General features: G+C 37.6%; 1 protein-coding gene across 4 annotated transcripts in view; it reads left to right on the top strand.

Moving 5' to 3' along the window:
• The window catches only part of IL18R1 (interleukin 18 receptor 1), a 41175-nt gene that overhangs the window by 8391 nt on the left and 20110 nt on the right, over nt 1-12674 (top strand). For all 4 annotated transcript variants that reach the window (XM_054577962.1, XM_054577961.1, XM_054577959.1 and 1 more), the window contains 2 exons: nt 481-631; nt 5669-5731. In XM_054577962.1, the coding sequence (XP_054433937.1) occupies nt 481-631; nt 5669-5731 (214 nt within the window). The remainder of the gene's footprint in view (nt 1-480; nt 632-5668; nt 5732-12674) is intronic.

Genomic DNA, 12674 nt, shown 5'->3' with positions numbered 1-12674 from the left:
CATTAGACTGAAAGTGTTATGAAATAGAATTGTGTAGAAAATTTTGATGCAAGGAGGAATTTTTTTTGTAGTATGTTTTTCTCTTTCTCTCTCTCTTTCTCCTTCTTTCACTCTTTCCCTTCATCTCTCTGTCTCCCTCTCCCCTTTCTTTTCTCTCTCCTTTCCTCTTTCTCTCCCTTTTCTCCTCCTTCGCTCCCTGTAAAAGAGAGTTTAAAAGGAAATGATGAAAGCAGCTATAGCATCTCCTATACTTCACTTCCCACCATGTAATATTAATAATGATAGACATAATAACAGTAATGGGACTGTATTTTGTTGTTCCAGTAAAGGCAGTGCCAAATCACTGTTATTTCACTCAGAAATTGCTAGTTCTCATTTAGTTTCCCATATTCTCTAAAGATCTTTTACTTTAAAATTTGAATTATTATAATATGATACTGCCTTTACTTAAAATATTTTAACTTGCTTTTTAAAAAACAGAACTGTGAAAAGATAGAGAAGAATAAAAACCCATCTTTTCGGAAGAATGCAGAGCTCAATGATCAAGGATATTACACCTGCATGTTTTTCCTTTATCATAATGGAAAATTATTTAATGTCACCAGCACCTTCAATATAACAATAGTTGGAGGTAAGAGAAATTTTAGAATTGGGAGGGAACAAGTGTATCTTAGTAAAATAGAATATTTTCTTTCTTCTAAAGTAGTACAGGAAGCCAGAGACAACTTAGTTGGAGTTGGGACCATGTTACTAGTTCAAATATAAGGGTCAAAACCATTTTGGTGTTATTCATTATGCTTAAAGATTTTGGGGAGGCAGTAATTAAAAGTTCATAACAGTAAACGCGCATGAATCAGCTCTCTTATTTGGTGTTTGAATAAACTGTGAGGACTTTTGTTATTAAACATATGCTTTCATTCAACAAATATTTATTGAAGATGTCTATATATAATAAACTACTAAGCATTGGGAAAGGAAGTAGGGAAATATGAAATGAAGTGAGTAATATACTCTTCTCAAGGAATTTGATTATAGTTAGGATAGGTGATAAGCTACATAGAGCTACCATAGTACAGTTGACCCTTGAACCACACAGGGTTTAGGGATGCCAATCCCTTCCCCCCACTCTCATATGGTCAAAAATCTGGGTATAGTTTTTGGTTTTCCCCAAACTTAATAGCTATTAATAGCTAGCTCTTTATGAGAAGCCTTACTCATAACACATATTTTGTATGTTATATACATTGTTCTCTATTCTTACAGTGAAGTATGGTAGAGAAGAATGTTATTTAAAAAGTCATAAAGAAGAAGAAATACATTTACAGCAGTTATTGAAAAAAATCTGCATATAAGTGGGCCCGTACACTTCAAACCTGTGTTTATGAACCTGGAGTCATCTGTGAGGGAGGCCAAAGTGAGAACAGATGTAGGAGGCTCTGTTTGAGCTGAGTCTTAGAGACTGACCAGGGTGGATGGCAGGAGGACATGCTGGGAGAGGGCGCTCTGAAAAGAGAATGTAACAGGCACAGGTGTGGTAGTGGAAAGGGCCTGTCCATTTTGGGATGACAGCTCTTAATCTGGTTTATCATGAACCCAGACTATACATAATGAAAAAACTGAAGCCTGGATTTTAGAGGTAATTTAGTTAAACCTCACCCAATGAAGGTTTCCTTCATATGGCAGTACTTGATCATGCAGTCACTTTTTGTGAACTACCATGGAAATTACCAAATCACTGAGGTGCAGATTTTAATATTTGATTGTTAGGAGTCATTTTTCCCCTTGAGTCCACTATGCCTTCATGAAGCTTCTCTTTAGTAACTCCACAGATTGTCTGGTCTCCTCTTAAAATGACATCTCCTTCAAGTGTTTGAAGATAGGTGGCTTATTTATTCTAAACAATCTTTCCCACCATCTTGTAAAACTGCTGTGATGGCTCATTCAACAAAATAGCGGGCTCACAGTTACTAGAGCTACTTTGCTTTGGCATCATTTTTCCTCTTCATTTTATCCATCTACTTACATAGCTATACTCCATATATTTCTAATGGATAAATTACCAAAAACTTACTGTCTTTAAACAACACAAATTTATTATCTAATGGTTCTGAGGGTCAGAAATCTGAAAATGAGTTCACTGGGTTAAAACTGAGGTTTCAGCAGGATTGCATTCCTTCTGGAGATTTTAGAGTAAAGCAGGATTCCTTGCCTTTTCCAGCTTCTAGAGACTATCTGCATTCCTTAGCTTCTACCACTTTTCCATCTTCAAAGCCAACAGTGTAGCATCTTCAGATTTCTCTCTTACCTTTGCTTCCAACAATCACGTTTCCTTTTCTGACACTGACCCCCATCTTTTTCTCTCTTATGAGGACTGGTGTAATTACATTGGGCGCACCTGGATAATCCAGGATACATCCCTCATTCAAAAATCCTTAATTTAGTCATATTGCAAAGTCACTTTTGCCATGTGAGGTATAATATTCACAAGATCTGGGGATTAGCATGTGAACAAATTTTTTGGGGGGGCAGTGCATTATTCTGCCTGCCACAGCCCATAATTTGGAGATCCCATAACTAAATTCTGAAACTCAAATATCTTGATTTTTTAGGGTTTTTTAAAAAATTATTTTTTATTTTTTTATTGTTCAAATACATTTGTCTCCATTTTCCTGCCACCACTTTCCCATTCCCCACCTACCCCCAACTCACACCCTCAATCCTTCCCCACTTTGGCTTTGTCCATGGGTCCTTTATACATGTTCCTTGATTTGACCCTTCCTCTGCTTTTCCCCATTATCCTCCTCCCTCCTTCCGTCTCGTTATTATCAGTTTGTTTTTTCTTTCAGTGTTGCTGTTTATATTTTCCTTGCTTGTTTGTTTTGTTCATTAGGTTCTACTTATAGGTGAGATCATATGGTATTTGTCTAAGCAAATAAACCTCCTGGCTTATTTCGCTTAACATAATACTCTCCAGTTCTATCCATGCTGTCATGAAGGGCAGTAGTTCTTTCTTTCTTTCTGCTGTGTAGTATTCCATTGTGTAAATGTACCCTAGATTTTTGATCCACTCATTTACTGGGCACATAGTAATGGGCACATAGGTTGCTTTCAGCACTTGGATATTGTAAATACCTATATATATTTCCTGAATTCTTCAGTTTTATTTTCAAATATACACATACACACACACACACATATTAATCTGATGTAAAACTCTGGTCTCTTGACACTTGTACTGCCAACACCCTCATCCTATCCATCTTTGCTTTTCGTCTATCAGCCCCTTTCTTATTTCTCCCTGGAAGGAATAAAATATTCTTTATCAAAGAGCACTTGCTATAGTCCAGAAACTGTACCAAATACTTTAATTGAATCATCTCATATAATCCTCATAACAATCCTGTGATCTTGTGAGTTTGGTTGAATTAAATGATTATCTGTGCCTAAGATATCTTGTAGTAAAACGGAACAGTGCAGGTTCCTCCCTCCTCAGGCTGAGGACTGAGTGAGTGAATGTGTACATAGAATTGAGAGTGGTGCCAGAGACAGGGAGAGCTCGACTGTTATTGCAGTGTCCTGTTGCCTCATTTCCCCACCCCCCACTGTACATGCTATTTTTCTGCCTTAACTACCCATCTTACTTATTTTGTCTTCTTGGAGGATACCAACTGTGTCTTTCAGAATGCAGCTCGAATGTGTCTCCTTCTCTGTGTTCCCATAGCTTTTGTACATGTTTCTAATTGCTGTCAGAATTTGGGCCATGTGTCTGTCTCTGTCAGTAGACTGCAAAGCTTTCGGAAAGAAAGTATTGAACTGAGCTCTCTTTCTCATTTTGCAACTCTCATACTTATGCCTAGCACTTAATATGTAGTAAGTGCTCATTACATGTCTGTTGAGTGAATTTCTCAGTCAGCAACACTTCCTTCCATTGTGCCTCATTCAACAAGAAGTCTAGACTCTTAATCACCCTGGCCATTTCCCTTTGGATTTGTTGAAGTTTCCATAATTATCCTAAAATGTAGACCTTGGAGCTGAAGTTGATAGTCAAGAGGTGTCACAGCATATGCTGAGGACAGTGGGACTCTGAGCTCCCACCTACTCTATGCTGTGTCTTTATTAAAGTTGACCTATGGCAATGGATGTGGATCTCTCAGCTATCACATGGTGAGCACAATTACCTCGAATCAGAGTTCTCTTGTCTCTCTCCTGGTATCTTCATTTCTTCATTTCCTTCTCTGGCTGATTTGGTGGTGTCTCCTCCTACTGCTGACAGTCTCTCTGCTATAACTTAGGGGCATACACTGAGGTTGTTTTCTTCCTTCTGTTACCTTAAATAGGATTGTACCCTTCCCTTTACACCAGTCTTATAAACCTGGTGCTACTCTTGGTTCTCAATGATACATTTCAAGTTTTAGAGATTGATCCAGAGTAAGATAATCAGCAGCAATTTCCCCTATTACACAAAACTATTTTGTCCTTCGATTAGCTCCTATTCCTCAGTGCTCTCAGACCTGAGAGTCAGTTCTTTGGAACCATTTTAGCTCTTCCTGCCTGCGTACCTGAATTTCAAACTTGCCCAGTGAGTCTGAATCTCAGAGGAACCAGGACATGATGGGATTCCACTGCCCTAGTTTCATTCTCCTGCTCTTGTCCACAAAGTGCTCCACTCCCTTTTCCACTCTTCACTCAGTAGCCCTGAACCTTCTGAGACAGTTAGCTGTGGGTGCTGCATGAGCACCCCGAGTCATGTTTTACTTCCTCACAATCAGGCAGTCTGCTTGCTTAGCACATGCAAGCCCCATGAATGCTGCTCTGGACGTTAGTTGTAAATGCCCTCCAAACACCAGATGTACTAGCAGGGGAAGTCCAGGTCATGGAAAAAGTTTCTAGTGCTGGTAATAGGAGTAACACTAACTTGAATATGTAGCAGTGTCAATATATGACCACAGTAGCTCTCAGTGTTGTGCAATGATTGGCCACCTTAGCTTGTTTTATAGCATTCAGTGGTGGGCTCTGGGGGATTATTTACCTGCTAAGAATTATGAGATGGGAGCAAAGGTTCAAAATATTTATGTACCTCTAGTTGGGGGTCAAGTCACTGAGGAAGGGAAAAAAGAGCTGAGTCTGAAGTTGTGTGCACTCTAACAGGGCTGGGACTAAAGGGAGGCATCCAGGGCACACAACTGAATGGCTCTCCTTTCGGTGCCCTGTGATGGGATGGTTGGCACCTGAGAGTCAGTGCCTAGCCTACACTACCTGAGTTTTGATCTTGCACCCAATAGTTGAGGAGGGCATATGGAGGGAATAAGGCATAACAAAAAGGCACTTCCCAGTGACTTTGCATCTTGTAAGTCCTGCAAGTTTGGTTGTTTCCATGGATGAGCGTCTTCCTCTGGCTTTTAGCTGTGGTGAGCAGAAGCCAGAGGTTGAAATTGAGAGAAAATTAAATATAATGAACTTTTTCTAACAGTGTAAACTTTGGAGTTGATGGAAAGTGAAACAACAAACAACATTCACTGCATCCATTATGTAGTGCAAATATGACTAAAATGAATATAAAGTGATGACTGTTAGAATCTTCATTTCATGGAATAAACATATCATAACAAATACTTATCTTAGCAAAGCTCAGTTAACACTAACACACTTTTCTTTTTTTCACTTTTAGATCATAGTAATATAATTCCAGTTCTTCTTGGACCAAAGCTTAATCATGTTGAAGTGGAATTAGGTATATTTTGACATACATATATTCTTCAATTATGAATGGGGAGAAATGGGACCTCCTAAGGTTAATTCATTGTTGACCAGTGTCGTATGCATAACACCTTCCATATTTAGTGAAGAACATTACAAAGCAGAAAAGCCTGTCATTGTTCAAATGTTGCCATTTTTAGATGGATTAAAATGAACAATCTGGAACTGCCTGTGGTTTGTAGATTAGAGTTTTAGTCACCCTGTTTGTGGCTTTTCTCTAATAGTCTCTATAGTAGTTTTTTAAAATGAAAACTCAGTAAGAATACTCTGGAGAAGTTATTCAGACTTGAATATGGTTTGAATATTTGATTAATGAATTTACTTTGAATCAATGGACTAAATTGACTATCAATCAGGAATTGTATAGAGAGATCTTGATGAATCAGCATTTCCTTTCAAAAAGGAAGGATGGAAAAGAAATTTGCCAGAGGGGAGGGGGAAGGGGGATAATGAGGGAAAGAAGGGGAACATGTACGAAGAACCCGTGGAGAGGGACAATGGGATGGGGATTGTTTTTGGCTGCGGGAGTTAGACAGGGAGGTGGAGAGCAATGGGGGGAATAATGGGGACAATTTTAATTGAACAACAATAAAAAATTTCTTTTTAAATTCACATATGCCAAACCAAGTTTTGTGTTAGGTGATTGAAATATATTATTGAATTAAATCATCCAGCAACTCTGAGGGTTATTATCTCCATGTTATGAATTAAATGACTGAAACATAGAAATGTTAAGTAATTTTCTAAGATTAAATCTCTAGACAGTGGCAGAGGTGGGATTCAAGTGTCTGTTGATTTTTTCCAAAGCCCACACCTTTTGACCACAGCTGGTCCTAGCTGTTTATGACAGATATGCTCAATGCAGCTTTGATACTTTACCATTTATATTTATGGGTTTCCTGCTTTCTGTTTTTATTGGTTTCTAAACTTGTCTATTAATTTTCTCATTTTGGGCTTAATTTGCATCTCATTTTTCACTTGTCATCATGGAGAGTTAAGGAATAAAATTCAGTTATCTTCTCTTGCAGTATGTGCATTTTATCTCCAAATTTTCTTATCATTCCTGTAGCTGTTTGTTTCCCATTAAGTATTGGTATAACAAATTTTCGTTACTGTTTATTCAAAACATTTTAAAAATTTTCTCTTATGATTTCCTCTTTCATATATGGATTATTTGTGTTTCTTACTGTCCAAATAGTTGGAGGGTTTTTTAAGTTATTTTCTGTAATTGATATCCAGTTTAGTTCCATTATGGTCCAAGATTATACACTGTGTCATTTCAATCTTTTGGAATTTGTAGTAACTTGCTTAAGCACCAGAATATAGTGTATTTGATGAATGCTCCAAGTACATTAGAAAGAAATGTGCATTCTGCAAGTTTTGGTTTTATTATTCTATAAATATCGATTAAGTGAATTTCATAAAAAATATTGGTTAAATCATCTATAGCCTTAATAATCTTTTGTTTGCTTTCTTTATCTTTTATTGAGAGAGATGTTAATACCTCAAACTATGATGGTTGATTTGTCTGTATATCCTTTATTTCTGTCAATTTTTGCTTTATATATGTTGAAGTTATCTTATGGGCTACATGAATTGATGACTGTTGAACTGACACTTTATTATTATGAAATTCCTCTCTTTATCTATCGTTATATTTCTTCCTTGCCTATTCTGTCTGATATTAGATAGACTCACTGGGGTTTTCTTTTGTTTAGGATTGATTGACATGTTTTATTTTTATATATCCTTTTACTTTTAACATTATCTTTATACATAAAATATGTCTGGCATAAAACTGCACCTATTTGGATCTTTTTATTTATTTATTTTACATGTTTAAATTTTTAAAAAATTATATATCATTGATTGTGTTATTATGGTTGTCCCAGGTTTTCTCCCTTCGCCCCCCTCCACCCAGCACCCCCAACTCCCTCAGGCTATTTTCCTACCATTTTTCATGTTCATGGGTCATGCGTTTAAGTTCTTTGGCTACTCCATTTCCTATACTGTAATTTACATTCTCATGACTATTCTGTAACTATCTATTTGTACATATTTTAATTAATTAATTTATTGTTTCAAATACATTTGTCTCTGTCTTCCTCCCACCACATTCCCTTGCCCCCTCCCCCTTCTCCCTCCCTCAATCTTTCCCCTTTGGTTTTGTCCATGAGTCCTTGCTACATGTTACTTGACTTTCCCCTTTCCATCCTTTTCCCCCGACTACACCTCCTTCCTTCCCTCTTGTCTCTGTTGGTTTCTTTTCCTTCCAGTGTCTTATTTTCCTTGCATCTTTGTATTGTTGGTTAGGTTCTGCTTATAGGTGAGATCATATGGTATTTGTCTTTTGCCCCCTGGCTTATTTCACTTAGCATAATGCTCTCCAGTTCCATCCATGCTGTCGCGAAGTTTAGTAGTCCTTTTTTTCTTTCTGTTGTGTAGTATTCCATTGTGTAAATGTACCATAAATTTATGATCCACTCATTTACTGATGGACACTTAGGTTGCTTCCAGCACTTGGCTATTGTAAATTGTGCTGCTATGAACATTGGGGTGCATAGGTTCTTTTGTATTGGCTTTTTGGTGTTCTTAGGGTATAGTCCCAGCAGGGGAAGCACTGGATCAAAAGGTAGTTCCATTTTCAGCTTTTTGAGGAAATTCCACACTGCTTTGCACAATGGCTGCACCAGTCTGCATTCCCACCAACAGTGTACTAGTGTTCCCTTTGCTCCACAGCCTCTCCAGCACCTGTTTGTTGTTGATCTGTTTATGATGGCCATTCTGACCGGTGTGAGGTGGTATCTCACTGTGGTTTTGATCTGCATTTCTCTGATTGCCAGTGATGCTGAGCATCCTTTCAAATGTCTCTGTGCCCTCTGTACCTCTTCCTTGGAAAAGTATCTGCCCAGGTCCTTTGCCCATTTTTTGATTGGATCATTTGTCTTCTTAAGTGGAGTCGAGTGAGTTCTTTATATATTTTGGAGATCAAACCTCTATCTGATGTATCATTAGCAAATATATTTTCCCATATGGTTGGCTCCCTTTTCATTTTGCTGATGTTTTCTTTAGCCTTGCAGAAGCTTCTCATTTTGATGAGGTTCCATTTGTTTATTCTTTCCTTTATATCCTTTGCTTTAGGAGACATATCAGTGAAAATATTGCTGCGTGGGATATCTGAGAGTTTCCTGCCAATGTTATCCTCTAGGAATTTGATGATGTTGTGACTTATATTTAAGTCTTTTATCCATCTTGAGTTTATTTTTGTGTATGGTGTCAGCTGATGATCCAATTTCATATTTTTGCATGTAGCCATCCAGCTCTCCCAACACCATTTGTTGAAGAAGCTATTATGGCTCCATTTTATGCTTCTGCCCACTTTGTCAAATATTAGATGCTCATAGAGACCTGGGCTTATTTCTGGACTTTCTATTCTGTTCCACTGGTGTATGGTCTGTTTTTGTGCCAGTACCAGATTATTTTGAGTATAGTGGCTTTGTAGTAGAGTTTGATGTCCGGTATTGTGATCCCTCCTACTTTGTTTTTCTTTCTCAAAATTGCTGCGGCTATTCGGGGTCGTTTGTGGTTCCATATAAATTTTTGAAATGTCTGTTCTATTTCTGTGAAATACATCATTGGTATCAAAATAGGGATTGCGTTGAATCTATAAATTGCTTTGGGTAGTATGGACATTTTGATGATATTAATTCCTCCAATCCAAGAGATCGGTATATGCTTCCATTTATTTGTGTCTTCCTTAATTTCTTTCTTCAATGTGTATAATTTTCTGCATATAGGTCTTTTACCTCCTTGGTTAAATTTACTTATAGGTACTTTATTTTTCTTGTTGCTATATCAAATGATATTTTATTTCTGATTTCTTCTCCTTCTCTTTCATTGCTGGTGTACAAAAATGCCTTTGATTTCTGAATATTGACTTTGTATCCCGCTGTTTTGCCAAATTCACTTATTAGGTTGAATAGTTTTTTGGTATAATCTACAGGATATTCTATGTACACTATCATGTCATCGGCAAACAATGATAGTTTTACTTCCTCCTTTCCTATTTGGATGCCTTCTATTTCTTTTTCTTGTCTGACTGCTGTGGCTAGGACTTCCAATATGATGTTGAAAAGAAGTGGTGAAAGCAGACATCCTTGTGTTCCCGATCTTAGTGGGAAAGATTTTAGTTTTTGCCCGTTGAGTATGATATTGGCTGTACGTTTTTCATATATGGCCTTTATTACGTTGAGGAATGCCCCATTTATTCCCATTTTGCTGAGTGTTTTGATCATAAATGGGTGCTATACCTTATTGAATGCTTTTTCTGCGTCTATCGAGATGATCATGTGGTTTTTGTCTTTTCTTTTATTTAGGTGATGTATCACGTTTACTGATTTGCGTATATTGAACCATCCCTGCATGCTTGGGATGAATCCCACTTGATCGTGGTGGATAATCTTTTGAATGTATTGCTGGATGCGGTTTGCCCAGATTTTCTCGAGGATTTTAGCATCTATGTTCATCAGCAAAATTGGCCTGTAGTTTTCTTTCTTTGTAGGGTCTTTATCTGGTTTTGGGATCAGGGTGATGCTGGCCTCATAGAAAGAGTCTGGGAGTCTTCCCTCCTCTTGGATTTTTTGGAATAGTCTGAGAAGGACAGGGGTTAGCTCTTCCTTAAATGTTTTGTAAAATTTTCCTGTGAAACCATCCGGCCCTGGGCTTTTGTGTGCCGGGAGTTTCTTGATTACTGCTTCAATTTCCCCAGCTGTTATCGGTCTGTCCAAGCTTTCTGTTTCTTCCTCCTTCAGTGTTGGAAGATTATACTTTTCTAAAAATGTGTCCATTTCATCAAGGTTTTCAAATTTCTTGGCATATAATTGTTCTTAGTAATTTCTTACAATCCTTTGTATTTCTGTGGTATCAGTTGTTATTTCTCCTCTTTTGTTTTCAATATTATTTATTTGGGTCCTCTCCCTTCTTTTCTTGATGAGTCTGCTTAAAGGCTTTACAATTTTATTTATCTTTTCAAAGAACCAGCTTCTGGATTGGTTGATACTCTGAATTGTTCTTTTTGTCTCTATGTCGTTCAGTTCTGCTCTAATATTCACTATTTCCTTCCTTCTACTTGCTCTGGGATTTATTTGTTGTTGTTTCTCCAGTTCTTGAAGTTGTAGTGTTAGGTTTTTTATTTGAAATATTTCTATCTTTTTAGGTAAGCCTATATTGCTATGAACTTTCCTCTCAGGACTGCCTTTGCTGTGTCCCAATGTTTTGGACTGTTGTATGTTCATTTTCATTTGTTTCCAGAATTTTTTTGATTTCTTCTCTTATCTCATTATTGACCCATTCATTGTTTAATAGTCTACTGTTCAGTCTCCATGAGTTTGCAGTTTTTTGAACTTTCTCTTTGAGGTTGATTTCCAGTTTCAAGCCCTTATGGTCTGAGAAGAAGTTTGATATTATTTCAGTTTTCCTGAATTTGCTGAGGCTTGCTTTGTGTCTTCTCCTGTGGTCTATCTTTGAAAAACTTCCATGTGCATTTGAAAAGTATGTATATTTTGCTTCTTTGGAATGTAAGGTTCTATATATGTCAGTTAAGTCTATTTGATTCAGTGTGTCATTCAGCTCCACAATATCCTTGTTGATGATTTGTTTGGAAGATCTGTCCACTTTTGACAGTGGGGTGTTAAAATCCCCTACTATCAGCGTGTTTGCTCTCTATATCTTTCTTGAAGTCTTCCAAGATTTTCCTTATATACTTGAGTGCCCCTGTGCTGGGTGCATATAAGTTTACAATGTTTATGTCTGCTTGATAGATTCTTCCGTTCAGTATTTTAAAGTGTCCCTCTGGGTCTCTTTTTATGGCTTTTGTTTTAAAATCTATTTTTTCTGATATAAGTATTGCAACCCCTGCTTTCTTCTCTTGCCCATTTCCTTGGAATATTTTTTTCCATCCCTTTACTTTCAATCTGTGTAGCTCTTTTGCTCTGAGGTGGGTCTCTTGCAGGCAGCCTATGTGTGGGTCATGTTTTCTTATCCATTTAGCTACCCTGTGTCTTTTGATTGGGGTATTTAGACCATTCACATTGAGAGTTATTACTGATAGAAACCTATTCCTTTTTTCTCTTTGTACCTGTGTTTTTCTCTTTCTCACTCTTTTCCTTCATCTTCTTAAACCAGTCCCTTTAGCATATCTTGGACTGCTGGTTTGGTAGAGATGTATTCTTTTAGCCTTCTTTTGTCTGGGAAACTCCTTATTTCCCCTTCTATTTTAATTGAGAGCCTTGCTGGGTAGAGCAGCTTTGCTTGTAGGCCCTTGCTTTTCATTCCTTGGAATATTTGTTGCCATTCCCTTCTGGGTTGTAGTGTTTCTGTTGAGAAGTCAGCTCCTGCCCTACCGGGGGCCCCCTTGTATGTTACTTTCTCTTTCTCCCTTGCTGCCTTGAGGATTCTCTTTGTCTTTGATAGTTGCCATTTTAATGATGATGTGTCTTGGAGTGGACCCCCTCTTGAGTGGGGCCCTCTGTGCCTCCTGGATCCATGAAACCTTTTCTTTCCTCAAATTGGGAAAATTTTCCATCATTACTTTTTCGAGGAGGTTCTCTATCCCTTCCTCCTCCTCTTCTCCTTCTGGTATCCCTATTATATGGATATTATTGCATTTCAGGTTGTCCTGCATTTCCCTAAATGCCTCTTCATTCTTTTGGAGTCTTTTTTCCATTTCTTGTTCTTTCTGGGAGCTTTTTTCTACCTTATCCTCCATGTCACTGATTCGATCCTTGGCTTCATCCGCCTGCTTTGGATTCCTTCTACTGTGTTCTTCAGTTCAGAAATGGTATTCTTCATATCCTCTTGTGTCTTCTTGATAGTGTCTATGTCCTTTTCCAGGTTGATATATTTTGCTGTAAGATCCT

Source organism: Pteronotus mesoamericanus, unplaced genomic scaffold (genome assembly GCF_021234165.1).
Source record: "Pteronotus mesoamericanus isolate MK-2021 breed Mesoamerican mustached bat unplaced genomic scaffold, CSHL_Meso_final contig_48, whole genome shotgun sequence".
NCBI classification, from domain to species: domain Eukaryota; kingdom Metazoa; phylum Chordata; class Mammalia; order Chiroptera; family Mormoopidae; genus Pteronotus; species Pteronotus mesoamericanus.
This window is presented reverse-complemented; position numbering and strand designations above follow the sequence as displayed.